This window comes from Lissotriton helveticus, chromosome 3_1 (assembly GCF_964261635.1).
Source record: "Lissotriton helveticus chromosome 3_1, aLisHel1.1, whole genome shotgun sequence".
NCBI classification, from domain to species: domain Eukaryota; kingdom Metazoa; phylum Chordata; class Amphibia; order Caudata; family Salamandridae; genus Lissotriton; species Lissotriton helveticus.
This window is the reverse complement of record NC_136061.1, coordinates 300,086,571-300,104,958: the sequence shown is the minus strand read 5'-3', so window position 1 is coordinate 300,104,958 and position 18,388 is coordinate 300,086,571. Positions and strand designations below refer to the sequence as shown.

The 18,388-nt window shown below is 44.7% G+C and overlaps 1 protein-coding gene across 3 annotated transcripts in view; it reads left to right on the top strand.

Annotated features, from left to right (window-relative positions):
* The window catches only part of PRR11 (proline rich 11), a 309,219-nt gene that overhangs the window by 275,782 nt on the left and 15,049 nt on the right, over nt 1–18,388 (top strand). For 2 of the 3 annotated variants that reach the window (XM_078679846.1, XM_078679848.1), the window contains exons 8-9: nt 1,423–1,485; nt 16,321–16,417. In XM_078679846.1, coding sequence (XP_078535972.1) covers nt 1,423–1,485; nt 16,321–16,417 — 160 coding nt within the window. The remainder of the gene's footprint in view (nt 1–1,422; nt 1,486–16,320; nt 16,418–18,388) is intronic. The other variant, XM_078679847.1, reaches the window with a different exon arrangement.

Genomic DNA, 18,388 nt, shown 5'->3' with positions numbered 1-18,388 from the left:
GGTGTGGGAAGCATATCTGGGGTGTGAGATAGAAAAGGGAGGGAGTAGGCCTACTGCACGATCTGGAGCACCTGTTGTTTGGACGTCATTCTCCTCCATTTGTGGAGGTAGATGGGGATGCAACCTCCAACCGAGTATGTTACCCCAAAGGCAAATTAAGTAGTTTTTTACAGGAAGGGGTGCTGGAGTTTGGATATCATGTTACTGCTGGGGTCCTGAATGCTGTTGGTCTGCTCCTCGGCCTCTTCCCTGAAAGGACATTGTGGTCTACTGTTGCTGAGGTACTAATTGGCAAATTCTCTGCTAGTAACCCCTGCCGAAGCCTTGACAGGGGTAAAGCTAGAGCGGAAACTGCAGCGTAGAGGCTAGACATAGAGTGTGAGCAGTGGCTGTTGCTCTCTCTTTAATTTCTAAGGCTGAGTCTGCTTTTGCTCCTAGAATCGTCGATGGGCATGACCATCACAGACTATTAAGTGTGTGAGGAAAAGTCTGTGGAGACAATTTAGGCATGGCGCCGAACTGCCCAACTGGATAGTCGGTGGTATCCAGGCTCGATTGAATAGATTACTTAGCCACGTTGTGACCATCTAAAATCAAGCATTGCGACATTGGTGGGATTTTCTCTGGAACATCTGGCAGGATGTCTGCCACTCCGTCCCACAACACATGCAAGTACCTGCCAAGGAGGTATAAGGAATTTACGGACTTGACGGTGAGGCACATTTGTTTGGCAAATGTCTCCATCCTTTTAGATTCCCTATGGGAGGGGGGGGTTGTGGTGAATGAATTGGGGTTTAGGTGACTGTTTTACAACGATACCACCAAGTTCTCTGGAGAAGGATGCTGGAGGAAAGAATCTGGATCTCCAGGAGCGACTGGTGCAACCTCAGCACTTGCCTATTCACTGCAGGGCAAGATCCTGGTATCGACCCACTAGGACATTGGTTTATGCAGAGTTAAGGAGCTTAGTAGGCATGTTTGTATTTTGTTTGGTGTCATTGAGATTTTATCACTCAGCTCGGCATTGAAAACTAACGGAGTCAATGCAGTGCATTTTGGGATAGGACAGCAGTCAAATGACTTGTCGAATTTCTATGTAATTATGCTTTTGTCTGTTATCAACTTTTTCAGCATTTTTGTTTCCTCTTAGGAAGGTAATAATAAGGAGATTTTCTAATCATGTTAATGGTTTGATTTTCTTTTTAGTTTCGATAAAAAATTGTATTTTTGTACATGTGATGTAAAATTATTGAATTTTTGAAAGAAAGGTATGGATATATTTTATGGTCACAAATTTTATGAAGATACGGAAGAGAAATGCAACTACTGGTAATTATATTTACTGCTGGTATTGCTCCATTTTGTCAGAATTTGTATTGGATTAAGATTTGAAATCGTTTCTAAAGCAAATGTTGTTTTCAGCAGATCACCCAGCAAAGGTCAACTAGATCTTCGAAAACATCTTAAAAAGGTCAATTTGCAAAGGTAACTTGTATTGTATTCTTTTACATACATTTGAAAAAAAAGTGTGTGCTCGTATTATTTTTCTTTGTTGCAGTTCTTTGTTCTGGAGCCTTTAAATTTCCATGTGTCTAATTCTTTAGCAACACAAAAGAAACACAAACTAAGCAAGTAGCTTGAAAAATCATGAAAGTACTGTGAGTTTATGGAATGTCTTGTTCCACTTTTAAATAAACGGTAGGCCCCTTGACGGATTGACTCGGGACCTGAATTTTGCTTTTTACTTTGACTTCTAGGCCAATAGGACCCAAAGCTTAATTCATAACATCATCCTCAGGAGGGAGCTCCTTGTTTCTTATAGTCCATATGCCAGCTGTGTGCCATCGGTCTTTTTAATGTTTTATGATGATTTTAATGTTAATGTGCACGCAGGTATCTCAACAGAAACAATGTGTGCATATTGCTTTTGAAAAAATGCCATAGAACGCGAGAATGAATATGTAACAAACCAGCTACTTTGATCTGCCGAGGGGCATCATTTACATCCTTTGCCTCTGCCATTCCTCTACCTCTCCACTGGATGTGCGGACTTGCCTGGGGATTGGAGGGGGAAGGGTGCACTTGTGGGAGAGGAAAGACACTTTCCCCACCTCTCCCGTCCCCAGCAGGTGCTGCTGCCACTGTGACCCAGTGACGGTGGAAACTGTGAGAGAAAATCCTCCAGAGCCCCTGCATCTCTGTCTGCCCTGCATACATGTGAAACTGTGACTGGGTCTCCGATGAGGCCTCCCTGGGCAACAGCGCCGGCATCCGAAGAGGCGAGGTCTCGCCATTTAGGGTTCACCTTTCTTAAAAGTGTCTGGCGTCTCCGTGGAGAGCGCATAGTTCCCCAGGAATATAATGGCACGCTGCGCCCAACCTGACAGGACCTCGGGTGAGATCAGGGAACCCGTTTCCTTAGCTTCATCGTCCATATCTACGATTTTAGAGACTGGTCCAACGGCATCCAGGAGCTTGTCCTGGCAAGAGCTCCAGGACCGGTCAATACCCTTTTAGGGTCCTTGACGAACTTGGCCAGGAATGTCTCCATTTGGGGACAATGTCCAGGGTGAGGTCACCTTTGTCCTCCAGAAAGGGGCGGGGGCACTCTGCCCGGAGGTGATAATGAGCGTCTTTTTCCATGGGTTCTGAAGACAGCTCGCTACGTATTTAGCCACCTTGTCTGCTGGGACCCAGTCTGTTGATCGAGGGTTGACAATATTGTCCGAGTTTAGCATATACAAGATGCCCTCAGGGGGAGCCATGGCCTCTAGGGGCCTGGGTCATCGTTTGTGTCTCCCGGGAAGTCCCTGGTGTCCTGGGGGTCTGGAGTGACAGTGCGGGGAGGGGTCTGGGGATGTGGAGAAGTGTGGCTCAGGGGTTAGAGGCAGCAGACCCGGAAGCTGAGATCGGTCCTGGACCAGGGTTCAATTCCCCGCCTCGGCGGGTCTTGGGCTAAAAATTCCACGGACTCGATAATTCTCGCCCCGGTGCCTCCTCGACTCACGGGTTCACACTCTGCGACTCTGGGCAATAGCTTGCTTAATCTCCACAACGGCCCCTTGCGGCGGGATGCCTGACTTTCACCTTGTGGATACCCTGCTATCTCACAGGGGAATACCAGGAAGGGTTCCCTAAGCAAGCGCCGGGAAACCCACTGCGGGTAGCTGTGCGCTATATAAGCTCAACTACATTTACATTTACATTTACATTTACATCCAGGGGGGCCGCCGGCACCGGGGTGGGGGCAAGCGCTATAAATGCTTGCTTTAGGCACGCAAAAGCATCGGCGTCTACCCCGGGTGGCACTGCTTCTTTGCGGTATGGGGCCCCTGTTCCTGCAGTGTATTGGGGACCTCTGAAGGGTTCGGTGTGGGTATTACCCATTTGGCGTACTCCAGCGCAATCTGCAATGAGAGGCGCTGCTCCAAGGGCTCCATGGCCTGATTCACGGCTCTATAGATGGATTTGTCAACTGCCTGGTTAAAATCATCATCTCATGGCAGGAAGGACAGGTTGTCTCCTTTCTGGTACTGGTCCTGGGTTTGCATGACAGCTAAATTACCCTTTTGACTAGCAGGCAGTCCCTTCAGTGTCAGACTGGGTTCAAGTGGTGCGCGCAGAGCGTGGGTAAGCTTATGCTAGGAGGGGGCCCAGACTACTATGGGTGGGCCTGAGGCACACAAATTTGGGGGCAGAGCTCTGGGGACACTCGCGCCCTTAAACATATCCAGGGCTTCTGCCTCTTGAGAAAGTGCCCCACGCGGCGCTGCAGCCGCCACTACTATCCCAAAAGGTGTCAAGTAAAGCAACAGTACACACCCCTGAGGGCGCAGAATTGAAAGGAGGGGTATTACAGAACCTTACACAGGTGTCACTTGGGAGGTTGGGGACCGGCTATGCTCTCTACCAGGCAGCGCTCATCAGCACTCTATCATTAGTGCCAACTCGTGCTGCCAGGAGAGAGGGCACAGCGCCCCCAAGCGGTGGGAGGACCCCTCCGCGGTTTTGAATTATCATCGCGTAAGGCAGGCAAACGCGTCCTGCGACCTCAGGGAATCTGGCAAAACAGAAAATATGTCAAAACGGAACACCAATAGCCCACAAGCCATGCACAAAACCTCCCCTCAAGAAGAGATAATTAGAAAACGACTTAACTTGCTGCTGAACAGTGAAGAAAGAGGAAAAGGAAACACTGAGGAGGGACCAAGTGGAGGCTAGACTGTGAACAGTGATGAAGGACTCCTGTTGAAATGTTTCTCCTACTCCCTAGTGTTCATGGGAGTTGTAGTTTGTTTGTTTTAAAAACAATAGCTGGTTAAGAAAATAAAGTGAATGAAGAAGGCATAATCTGAGCCTCCTGTCCTGACATAGAATTTTAATCTGAATTAGTCTAATGTACTAGCTTCATTCTTCCAGAATTATTCTGCAAGTAAAATTAACATTTGTGGAGAAATTTATAGTTTTAATAATTTCGATAAATGTATTTAGTCTCATCTGATTAAAACAAGCATTTGCAAAGGCAATTTGTCTGGCTTTGGCTATTTATAGATATATATATATATATATATATATATATCAGCTCAGTAATCAATTTACCTTCATGGAAATGACAAAAGCACACCAGGTAAGTGGCAAAGTTTTTATTTCGCCAGCAACAGCAGCAGTGATACAGACAAACGCGTTTCAGACAGCAAAAATTCCACCAAGGCCCTTTTTAATATTGTCAAGGAGTTTGCTAACCCCACTGCCTTGGCATGCCCTGTCACCCCTTGCCATTTGCTTAGCGAAGGCTTGTCTGATTTCTTTCATAAGAAAATCGCGAACATCACGGTATCTATTCAACAGATTTCCACTGCAGATACTTCAGTGCATGATACCATTTGTGCTGAAGTATTCACTTCATTTAAACTCTTGTCTGAAGAACATGCCTTGTCCTTGTTCCTAAAATGTAAATCCGGTTCTCCGCTCGATCCAGCCCCTGCTCAGATTTTGAATGAAATAGCTCCGCTTTTGATTAAACCTCTGCTGGAAATCTGGAACACCTCCCTGCAATCAGGCATCTTTCCCTCCTTGTCGAAACATGCGCTGTTGTTACCGATTCTGAAAAAAACGGGTGCGGACCCATTATGTTTTAGCAACTACCGGCCCATCTCTCTTCTCCCTAAACCAGCAAAAGTGCTAGAGAAGGCGGTACAAGAGCAATTGTCTGAATACCTTGAAACGAACCATCTACTTCATGACACTCAGTCAGGATTCAGGCCGAATTTTAGCACTGAATCAGCCCTACTTGAAGCAACTGAGTCAATTCGCAAATGTGTGGATAGGGGAGAGGAGGCCATGTTGGTCCTCCTCGACCTATCCGCAGCATTCAACACCATCTCTCATGACATTTTGCTAAATCGCCTTCTGGAGGTGGGCATCGGAGGGATCCCGCTGGCCTGGGTGAAATCATTTTCGACGGGCAGATTCCAACAGGTCGCCCTTAGCTCCTTTGTTTCCACGGAGAAACCATTGAAATGGGGGGTGCCGCAGGGATCTGCCCTCAGCCCCCTCCTATTCAATGTATACCTGAGGCCGTTGGCTAAGGTGGTTGAGTCTTGGGGCGTCAGAGTGATCTTTTATGCTGATGACACTCCGCTTGTGTTCTCATTTAAAGATCACTCTGAAAGCTCTCTGGTTAAGTTTCGCCACTGCCTGGTTAACATCGCCTCCTGGATGTCCGTCAACAGTTTAAAGCTGAATACCGATAAGACGGAGGTCTTATTTTTTAACCAGAAAACTCCTATCCCCCCCAATATCTGGTGGCCAACTGAACTTAATCCTCCCCCTGCACCAGTTCAAGCTGCCCGTAATCTAGGTTTTCTTTTGGACACAGCCCTTTCCTGTAAAACCCAAATCAATAAAGTCTCATCATCCTGCTTTGGAAAACTCCGAATGATAAAAAAAATCATTCCTTTTCTGCCTCTTGAGTCACGCAGAAAAGTAGTCCATGCCCTAATAACGTCCCATCTGGACTACGCAAACAGCTTGTATGTTGGGGCCCCAGCGTACCTCATTAATCGTTTGCAAAGAGTGCAGAACTCAGCGGCCAGGCTGATTTGCAATATTCCTTACCGGCATTCGATTTCACCCTATTTGGCCAAACTGCACTGGTTGCCAGTGAGATACCGCATTCAGTTTAAGGCTCTGGTTCTCGCCTTTAGAGCTCTCAGCGGCCGAGGCCCCACATACTTAATGCACAGACTTATGCTGACCCATGCGACACGGGATCTGAGATCCAACCATCTTCGTCTTATGTTCTGCCCGCGATTCCGCCTGGCACGTACGGGTGGCAGAGCTTTTGCCGTGGCCACCTCCAGACTGTGGAATCTACTACCGGTAGAACTCAGATTCTTGACATCAGAGCCTCTGTTTCGTAGGAAACTGAAGACCTGGCTCTTTTCTCGGATCTAGCCTCATTGATCCTTTCAGCTCATCCTTATTACCTTCCTATCCGCATGTTTTTAGCGCCGGGACACCCCCGGTGGGGGTAGCTGAGCGCTCTATAAATGGCTAAAATAAATAAATAATAAATAAGTCCTTACTCAGTGTCAATTAGCATGCTGCGCGCGGCTCTCTTTGTGCGTCTTCAACAAATCATTAAATGAAGACGGACTACATTTTTAAAGTATATCCTTCGTGCATTTCAGAGCGCTGGTAAAACGTGGCAGCCATTTTTATATGATACAAGATACATGATACAATGTGGTATTGTGTATTATAGTTTGATCCCCCATATGTGACACACCCCCACAATTGTCCGATTGCCACTGCCAGTCAATTCTGCAATCTCGCCGTGTATCGGCATATCACTGGCATAAATTACCATCAGGCGCTCAGAACACCCAACATATCTACAGTGCATGATACAAAATTCAAAATGTGAAAATTAAAGGGCGCAGATGAACCAGGCGACCGGTTCACGTGTACATTTTTGCATTTTACTTCTATGCCATCAGAATAGAAATTGATATGCAAATGTATAAGTAAGTACACGATAACACTGACCGCCATTGCCGGTATCCTTCCAAATCTAGCCGTGTATCGGCATATCACCGGTTTAGTTCAAGGCGCTCTTCAAAAATATCACCAATATCAAAAACTTCAATATCAAAAAACTTCCCATATCTGTGCCAGTAATAGGATAAAACCATTCTACATTCAATCAAACCAGAAAGAAAACCAGAGATAACACTCCTACAATAATAATGAAACTATGCTAGCAATTAAGTACAAAATTGGAAAATCATAGTCAATAGAATCATACAATGAGATGATTGAAAAATCTTGGAAAAAAATCTCAGAGAGAAGTTGCATACATTCATGACCAATTAAAGGAGATATAATGGGTCACATTTACCGGATTTTTCAGCATTTTACAGGAAACATAAGATGACTTTCCCTAGGAATTCATTTACCCAGGTGGACTATCGGGTACTTTGTCTGTAGATCGATAATATAGCGAGACTCTAATATACGGAGACTCAACAGTCTGTCCCTCCCTCTAGGGTTAAGCGGTACATGATCAATACCGAAGTATTGTAACAGCTCCCTGTTACTTTCATGCACCTTGGCAAAATGCCGAGCCACAGGATAAGTTGTATCCTTATTGACAATGGCTCGTTGATGTTCCAGTATCCGCAGTTTTATATTGTTGATGGTGCTCCCAATGTATTTGAGTCCACATGGACAGCTTAAGCAGTATACTACATAGGGTGTCGTACACGTGATAAATTTACTAATGGTCTTAGGTTTTACTAGACCTGGGATCTTATATGTTAATACACGTCTGCTGTTATTCCATGCTCGACATTTACCACAGGGAAAAAAAACCCTCATATCTTTGAGGGTACCGCTAGTCTTGGGTTTTATGGGCATCAGGTGACTTTGGACAAGGCTATCTTTGATAGATTTCAGCTTCCTGAATGTAATCAGTGGTTTCGCTGGGACATCGTTTCCTATTACAGGATCGGTACGCAATATATGCCAGTTTCTAGTGAGCATTTTTCTGAGTACATTCGCCTCATCCGAGTAGGTGGTAATCATGCGAAATTTGTTAGTAATTTCAGATTGCCCAATTCTTTTTGGGGCTTGCTCAAGAAGATGTTTTCTGGGGATTCTCAGTACCTTTTTAAGAGTATTGTCTAAGAATGATTGCTCATATCCCCTGATCAAAAACCTGGCCAAAAACCTGGCAATACAGTCTTTGGCTGCTGAAGTAAAATCTGTTTCTAATGAACAGTTGCGTCTCAGTCTCAACAGTTCACCGTAAGGAATACTGCGGATCAGACCAGGGGGATGGAAGGATACCGGGAATGGCGGTCAGTGTTATCGTGTACTTACTTATACATTTGCATATCAATTTGTATTCTGATGACATAGAAGTAAAATGCAAAAATGTACACGTGAACCTTTCGCCTGGTTCATCTGCGCCCTTTAATTTTCACATTTTTAATTTTGTATCATGCACTGTAGATATGTTGGGTGTTCTGAGCGCCTGATGGTAATTTATGCCAGTGATATGCCGATACACGGTGAGATTGCAGAATTGACTGGCAGTGGCAATCGGCCAATTGTGGGGGGTGTCACATATGGGGGATCGAACTATAATACACAATACCACATTGTATCATGTATCTTGTATCATATCAAAATGGCTGCCACGTTTTACAAGCGCTCTGAAAATGCACGAAGGATATACTTTAAAAATGTAGTCCGTCTTCATTTAATGATTTGTTGAAGACGCACAAAAAGAGCCGCGCGCAGCATGCTAATTGACACTGAGGAAGGACTTGCTGTCTGAAACGCGTTTGTCTGTATCACTGCTGCTGTTGCTGGCGAAATAAAAACTTTGCCACTTACCCGGAGTGCTTTTGTCATTTCCATGAAGGGAAATTGATTACTGAACTGCCATTTGATGCGCGGATACCAGTGCGCCATAGCACCCGCCGATGAGTGCCCCGAGACCTCTGGTAGAATTGAGCTTTAACATATATATATATATTTATTGTAAGCATAGGCTTCAACTGGAAAAGAAGAAAAAAAATATGCTGGTGCCTTAATTTGGTGGCTTAATTGTTAGTAGACTAGTACTGGTGCCTACTAGCAGCCAGGCATTCTTACAATAAGTATAGAAACAATTTTTATTTTGAATGCACATCGCAGGAAAACATGATTCTTATTGGAGCAAAGAAAAGTACGATTGGCTTTGAACTACTGTAACCTGACGACAAATTGTAAACACACATAGTCAACTAAATAAAATAAAAAAGGACAAAGAATTGAAAGTAAAATGGATTGGTAAAGAAAAATAAAGGCTAACCAGCACTTGTACTGAACTTCTTTTTTAGAAGCTTTGCACCTGTTGTCAGTCAAATTACTGTCACTCAAAGTGCAGACGGCTGAAGTGAATGGCCCATTGCCTATGTTGGACGCTGTGTTGGGCAGAAGAAGCGAAATGTGAATGACAGTTTAACAGACCTGTCTGTGTATGTATGAAGTTATCTATGCATTTTGTTTTATTTATTATTCTTTTGAATTACGTGGGGCTGGCGAGACAGCTGAAGCCATCTTAGAGCAATCATTCAACCAGTAAAAAATGCCAAATAACTCCGGTTTCTGATATTAACTACTTAAACTTTTCAAATCAAGCATATTGTAATCCATTTAATTTCTGTGTAGGAAATCCAACTTTTGGTGCATGTGACCCTGAATTTTCAGATTTTAATGGACCTTGATAAGCTAGTGTTTTTGACCTCCCGACGGTGTGGGGCTACTACACAGCATCTTACATTATGTTCCTTGCCCTAAATATCAAAAGGCAACTTTACAAGTGAAGTATCATATGTGGGCTGTATCAGTGCTTTTGTCATCCGCAAGTGGGACTTAAACTAAGAACAGGATTTAATAGAAGTCATGTCACACTGTGGGCTAGGCTTCAGTATTTAAATAATAAATGTGTTGCTATACCGAATTATATCACACAACAATTATATAACATTCACTACATCTAATATGACATCAAAGGTACATTTAGGTAAGTGCAATAGCTAAATACAACAGTTACAATGTAAACGTATAAAATAAATCTCAATATAGTATCATGCAGCCAAAATGATATTAGGTAAGTTAGCTTGTTAAAGCAAGGCCCGGCTGCATTATGTAGATATTTAAATCAAGTAATGTGGACCAATTGGCATGTTTCAACAGTAACATCCTAAATACCATTTCACCATCTGAGTCTGCAGCAGTCTTACAGTTTGCAAAACCATTCAATGTTTAAAAACCTATTTTTTCAAATTTTTGTTTACAAGAAGCTAGAAACATTATATTTTCCACATACAGCTAATTAGTGAAAATACAAATCATTGGTTCACAAACATCTTTATTTTATATGTCACAAGAATGACTTTTGATATTCTTGATAAAGTAATACCTCTCAGGACCAGGTTTCAAACTATTGACTATCACCTGCTGCCTGGCTGGCTCACTGCAATTGACTTTAATTAGTTTATTTTCTGCCTTTCCGTTATTTTAAAGAGGTGTGAAAAGGTGTTGATGGAGGCCTAGCCCACGCTACATCTTTTGAAGTCAAAGGGTCTCACAGACAACTGGTAGCATTATCTCTTTGGGGCAATGATAAATTGGTGCACATAAGGGGTATGCTACATCTTGCTTTTGACGGCATAGGAAGGGGTGAACTTAATAAGGATTCCCTTCACCAATAACAAGTGAGGGAAATTTGGCGTTTTTGGATAGGTTCCTGCCACAATTCATCGGAACTGAATCAAACTGTGGAGAAAGGAGATGGAAATTTTGAAGGAAATTTTATAAGAATTCTCTGGAAATTCATTCATTCACTAGTGGGTCAACATAAAAAGCACTGCTTCCATCATTCTGATGAAAACATCTGCCTGTGGATTCTTCACCTTTTGAATTACCCCTGCGCAGCATTCCCCGGAATACCCCTACGCCAGCATTCCATTGAAATTCTTTTTCTAGCTCTCCCACATCGACGAGGACGTCATATTAGCACGGCATCGCTTGCAACACCGTATTACGTCACCGGAGCCATAAGAAGACCTTGTTGGCGTGCTGACGTCAGTTCTACCCCTTTTTTCTGCACTGTCGATGCGTAACGTTTTTTTCTGGGACTCTTCATTTTACTTGTGATTAATTTGTTTCGTCCTCTTCTTCGTGTTGCAGTGAGAATGGCTACTTCAAAGAAGTTGGGCTTCGAGCCCTGCAAGGAGTGTGTGGGCCATATATCCATCACGGACCCCGATGATGACTGTCTCTGGTATCGTCGACTTCTCATACTTCAAAGACGTAGGTCATGACGTCGATCTTCGAAAGGCAGGGCTTCGAGGTCGGCCTCTCCCGTGCAACCGCATCCTGAAAAAGATATGATCTCCCCGTCGCCTTCTCCTTCTCTGCAAGCTACTCTGGCCCACTCTATGGCGCCGAGGGATTCGCCGACACCGAGGCATTCTCCGACGCCCAGGGATTCTCCGGCGCCCAGGTATTCTCCAACTCCCAGGGAGTCTTTTCCTGTTCCTGCGGCTTCATTTGTGCCGGTGCTGATGTCTCCGGCTCTGCAGCCTCGGCCCCCCTCCCCCGCGCCGTACGGCCTCAGATGGATCCAGACCAGGGGATTTCGGATCCTTATCCTCCTTTTCCAGGGTGGGATCGGATCCTTTGCATTTCCTTAATACAATGTTTGGCATGTTTGCCAGGGCATCCTACCCTACCGGTGCGCCCTCTGGCCCCGTGGGTCAGCATGCCTTTAATTTGGGCATCCCCCAGCAGTATGCCCAGGCACCTTTTTATGCCGACGGCTCCATCTTGTCAATTTCCGGCACTGAGGATTTTGACTCCGATACCTCATTCACCGGCGCCGTCCGGTGTTTGGCTGATGTCATCCTGGTTTCGATAGGCGCCTTTTCCGACTTCAGAAGGTCCTCCAGAAGCGGCGTTCCAGGAGGGAAGCGCAAAGACTGCTGGAGGAAGAGGAGTACCAGCAAGAACAGGAGGAAGGGGAGATCCTCGACTCTGTGGATGAGTTTGATGGTCTACGTGAGGCTAGTCGCCTGGATACTTCCCCGGAGTGGGAGCTGTCTTCTCTGAAGGCTTTAGCTTCACAGGATATTGCCCCTTATCACTTAGTTATCAGGAAAGCTGCTGAGTTGTTGGACCTTCAGTTGCCCTCAGCTGAGGTGAAGTCAAATATTCTGACTGAGGTGTTAAATTCTCCTTCCTCTTCCGTTGAACCTCTGCTGCCCTTCAATGAGGTATTGATGGAACCAATTATGGAGATGTGGCAGAAGCCTTTGTCTGCTCCTGCAGTTTCTAGATAAGTGACAAGGAGGTATAGGCCTGCTCTTGGTGATCCAGCTTTCCTTTCTGCCCTTCCATCTCCGGAAAGCTTGGTTGTTCAGGTTTCTTGTCCCTGGCAGTCGTCTGGATCCTTCCCCACTACCCCTGGGGATAGAGACTCGAAGAAATTGGAGCAGTCGGGCAAAAACGTGTTTTCCTCAGCAAGCATGGCTCCGAAGTCAGCGAATGCCACACGTTTGCTGGGAAGGTACATTCGTACTCTGATGGAGGCACTTTCAGATACGCAAGCTGCTGCCCGTCCGGTCATCCAGTCTGGTCTGGACACAGCAGGTTCAGTTGCCATGTTAATGGGTTCCTCGATTGCGACTGGAAGACATGCCTGGCTTAGGTCTTCAGGTTTTTCGCCGGATGTACAGGCTACTTTGCTAGATCTACCCTTCGATGGGGCAAGATTGTTTGGAACAAAGCCGATTCTGCGCTGCAGCGCTTCAAGGACAGTAGGGCTATTGCAAGATCCTTGGGCCTACAGCCCCAGCCCAGGGGCTATGGATACAAGAGGTATCGAGGCTAGGGGAAGGTGACTTCCTTTTGAGGCCGTCAGCAGCCACAGTAAAAGCAGAACCCTCTGTAAAGGTCGTACAGAGGGAAAGGTAGAGGCCGTCTGCAGGGAGCTTCTCGACAAGTCTTCCTCCTCCTCCTCTGCCCCCACTACTGGTACCATGGGAAAGCAGCTCTAAATCCCCCATCTTGGAGATTGTTGGTCCTGTATGGGGCAGAGTGTCCCATTTTCTGCAAGATTGAAAATCGGTTACTTCAGACCGTTGGGTTTTGAATCTTGTGGAAAAAGGGTACGCCCTACCTTCTCAAGAGTTACCACCGCCTTACCCTCCTCGCCAGGGCTGCTATTTAGAAGACCACTTTCTGCTTCTGCAGCAGGAGGTTATTTCCTTACTACAGAAAGGTGCAATAGAGGTGGTTCTGGAGGAGGAAAGGGGTTAAGGATGTTACTCCCGTTATTTCCTGATTCCCAAGAAGGAAGGCCGGCTAATACCGATCTTGGACCTCCGGTTTTACCTCGGGCAGGAAAAGTTCAAGATGTTGACCCTAGTTCAGGTTTTTCGGGCGCTGCAGCAGGAAGGCTGGATGGTGTTGAACGACTTGCAGGATGCATATTTCCACATCGCTATTCTGAAGTTGCATTGGAAGTATCTCCGGTTTACGGTAGGGTCTCAGCACTACCAGTTTATGGTCCTCCCATTCGGTCTCACTTCCGCATCACGGGTCTTCACAAAGGTGATGGCGGTGATTGCAGCACATCTCAGAAAGCTGGGGATTCCAGTTTTCCCCTATCTGGACAACTGGCTGCTCAAAGCAAAGTCGCCAGAGATGGTGCTGCATCACTTGCAAGTAACAACGCAACTGTTGTTCAACTTGGGTATCTCGAAAAATGGCACCTAAATCTCACCTGGGGCCCTCTCAGCGCAGCATGTTCTTAGGGGCAGTACTGGACACGACTGTATGTCGAGCTTTCCCGCCTCCACGGAGGATTCTCGACATTCAGGAGATGATTCCTTTATTTCACGATGGAGCAGTTGTTCCAGTCCTCAAGGTCCTATGCAGGCTCGCTCTGTTCGCCTCCTGCATACTATTGCTCAACCATGCACGCTGGCACATGAGAGCACTCCAATGGTCCCTCCGCAGGTAGTGGTATCACCACAATGGAGATCTTGGGGAGAAGGTCAGAATCTCCAGAGAGACTGCAGTGGAGCTGTCTTGGTGGAGTGTACCGGGCAACCTGTCTCAAGGAAAGCCCTTTCAAACTCCTCCATCACAGTGGCCACAGTGATCACAGACGCCTCCAGTCTAGGGTGGGGTGCTCATCTGGGGGATCTGGAGAGCAAGAGTCTTTGGTTCTCTGGAGGTAGGGTTGCTTCACATCAACCTTCCGCAACTGGAGGCAATACTTTGGCTCTCAAAGCCTTCCTTCCCTCCCTTCGCGATCAGTCGGTTAAACGGAAACACGATGTGGCACATAAACAAACAGGGAGGAGTAGGGTTGTATCGTCTCTGCGGGTCTGGTCCTGGGCTCAGGGCCATCAGATTTGTGTGATTGTAAATCATGTGGCAGGAGTGCTAAATGTGCATGCGGACAGTCCGCTCACGAGTGGCAGATTCATCCGGAGGTGGTCCGTCGCATCTCCAGGATATGGGGGTTGCCTCGGGTGGACCTTTTTGTCATGGGACGCTTTCAATTGGATTGGAGCTTGCAACTCCTTTACGCGTTTCCTCCTATACCCTTGATTCCTCGAGTTCTGAGGAAGATTCGCCAGGACCGGGCCCAAGTCATATTGATCGCTCCGGATTGGCCAAGAAGGGTGTGGTACACAGATCTTCTTCACCTCTCATTGCACCCTCCGATCCATCTTCCTTTCAGGGCAGACCTCCTCTCGCAGTCGCAGGGCAGGTTCTACACCCCCACCTCCAGAGCTTGCACTTTCATGCTTGGAGCTCGAATGGGCAATCTGAGTTGTTTCTCTCTCCCATCGGATGTGGTACATGCTATTTTATCATCCAAATCGATTTATTCCTGGAGATGCTCCACGTTGTTGAAATGGTGTGGAGAGAGATCTATTGATCCTTTGAAGGCCCATTTATCTGACGTTCTTTGTTTTTCACTCTTCTTGGCCCAGCAGGGTTGTGCTGGGGCTACAGTAAAGGGTTATTTGTCAGCCTTGTCGGTTTTCCTCTGTCTGCCGGACCAGCCGTCTTTATTTACGTCTCCCATTGTTATGTGATTCATTAAGGGCCTCACCAATAGGTTTCCGCCCACTCCCTTTGTTATGCCTCAGTGGGATTTGAATTTAGTTCTTACTTTCCTGATGGGTTCTCCTTTTGAACCTCTTCATTGTTGCCCGAAGGATATGCTTTATTTATTGGCTTTTCCTTTCTACTTATGTATATACTGTATGTATTGGTGTGTGTATATATATATTATGTATATTGGGTATACTTGTGTTATGTTGTCGGTCAGCCCCTTTGCCTCGAAAGCACGGAAAAATGGATGGAACTAACGTCAGCACGCAGACTAAGTCTTCTTATTTCTCCGGTGATGTCATAAGGTGTTGTGAGCGGAGTCGTGCTTTTATGACATCCTCATCGACGTGGAAGAGCTAGAAAAATAGTTTCAGTGGAAAGCTGTCACAGGGGTATTACACGGAATGCTGGCGCAGAGGTAATTCAAAAGGTGAGGAATCCCCAGGCATATACTGTATCCACCAGAAAAGGCGTTACTGAAGGTAAGTAACTTGTTCTTTACAACTAAAGGCCCAATTCATAGAGCAATTTACAGCCTTAAACCTATGTTTATGGCTGAGAATAATTCCATCTATGCCGCCCAGCTATCCACAAATGGATTTCTGTGAGTTGTAAATGGTTTTCTATTGCATAATTGTCCACTAATACTGTGTAGCAGGAAACCCAACACAAGGGATCGGGAGTCACTATCTGAAGACGTGGTTGCTTTGTATTTTCTCAGTGCCCACAAACTCGAGGGTTTGTTGCCATTCTCATGCTCACCGTAGTTGCAGTTTCACTCCAGCAAAGAGCTAATCTATATGTATGTGGATATTATGGATCTGTATAAGTCTGTATTCCCCAGTGCTCCAATTATGTTGAAATTTCTTTAATATTACTTCCATTTGTTATCTTGTTACCTATTAATGATTTCACAAGATCCGTAATCTTTGGCGTTATTGATAATAAGGTGCGCTGACACCCGGTGGCTGTAAGAGATACGCTATATAAAACATCGTAAATAAAATACATAAAATGTGTCCTTTCCTTGGGTCTAGGACGTCCTAGCTTGTTTGTGATATGAAGGAGTGTATAGATTTAGACAACAAAATTGACCCTCTTGTTTTTTCTTTCTTATGTTTTTTTCAGAAGCCCAGGAGGTACTCCTATTTATGACAGAGAGAACAAGGACAATGGAACAGGACTCACCCCGATAATGGCACGGGCACTAAAGCAAAAATTTCAGGCAATACCTTTTTCCAACTTGCACCTAATTCCCTGCTTCGAATGCTCAACATTCACGTATCTTTAAAGTTATTGGGTTTATGCCACAAATTAACTCGTGGATTCAAATGCCGTGGATGCTCTTGTCACATCAAGAAATTGTTTGGTAATCTGTGATGCACTGTCTTTTCATGTGGTAAGATTTTGCTGAATTGGGGTTGAGACAAATGGATCTGCAGAAGAGGAACCTCTTTGTATGCAAGAAACGTTTCTAGAGATGCACATCTTTTTTCAAAGGGTTCGAGTACCCGTAGAGCCTATAGACGGGTATGTCGCAGCTGTTCATGCCCTTAACTGGTACATACCATTAGGACTCATTCCAGGATAAAATGATGAGAGATATACTCTTAGAAAAAATTACACAAAAGTCCAAGAATGACTAATGTTTACTCAAGACCCCTTCTTGGATGAGACCACAGAAATAAGTTGAGGAATGAAAAATATTGCAGTACACAAGAGAAGTGTTTTTAAAGAGCAGTAAGTGAAAAATGAGCACACCGTGAAACTAGAATTAAAATATAAATCATAGGGTAAAAGTGGGAGTAAGAAATGTAATATAGAATGTTATATGTGCAACAGCAGATATTTCTTGGGTATTATAAAGCATTATAGCAGTACGTACAACAAAAAGAGTTCACTATGCCCAGGTAGAGAATTGGAGAAAAGAAACCAGTTAACACACTAGCAATTACCACGGTTGGGAAATCTGCTCAATAATATGGGGAGGAAGATTATATATTGCAGAGGGATGATTGCAGAGTGAATGGATCTTATTTTAGCATGAGTGTAAGAATGATAGAAGATTCTGGATATCCTTGTACGTTAATTGGGGAACAGCAATGACAAATATTTAGGCAGAGACCATTAGGTAAACCATAGTTTAAAGTTTAAACCAATACCATAGTGGAAAATACCTATTGAAGTGTTGGGGTGTTTTCTGTTGATCTACTGTACACTGGGAATACCAACTCAGGAGCTTTGTTTGTGATGAAAGGGAAGGCATGTTTAATGGGGTGGGTGAACATAAACATTTGTAGATCACATTACCCCAAGAAAGTTTTAGTGAGATGGAAGTTCAGGCAGCAAATGAGGTGGAAAGTCCTATCTGGGAAAATACGTTATCAGAGGTTTCTAACTACACATTTAAAACAATTTAGTGGGTATGGCTGAAATCATTTAAGTCCGAAGCACAGCCAAGTGTATTCAAAGTACTTAGGATGCTTCTATCATGAGGAAGAATCTAACATAGAAACTAGAGAGGATAGGCAGAAACAGTATTGTCAGAAATTTAGTCTCTAGTTGGCAGGGTCTGCACCGTGTCTACACACACACCACATCACACCAAGCATAAAAGCACCGTAACACATTAAAAAATAATGCACATGGTTTTAAAACAGGAGGGACCCGTGTGCACAGCATGTTTTAAAAATGAACCTACATAGAAAACATTTTCCTCATTTAAAAGCAACAATAAACATCTTAAAGCATGTCTACATTAAACCATATTAAAACAATGTTTTTTTTAAAGTGGAATCAGAAACCATCTGGTATACATAGTATAAAATTTACAAAAAACATAAAATGGAACAAAGCTTGTCCAGATGATTCATCGCAAGGACAAGGTTTGGATTCAAGATAGATACATAACCTAAATACATAACCTAAAGGGAATGAAAGCAGGTATTTCACAGTTTTAGATCTAAAATGACAGCAAAGACTGTTCCCAGCGTGTGTGGGCCAAACTGATGTAACAGTGGAAAAATCAGATTCACACAAAAAAAGATATTGGCCCACACTGGTCCTGTCTTCGATATCCCCCAAAAGCCCTGCTTCTTCCCGATCTTAAATTGCATTGGCAACAACCTTCTTTTTGACACCTTCATTCATTCATTAGTGGATCGATGAGGATTGACTGCATCCTGATTTTACTCTA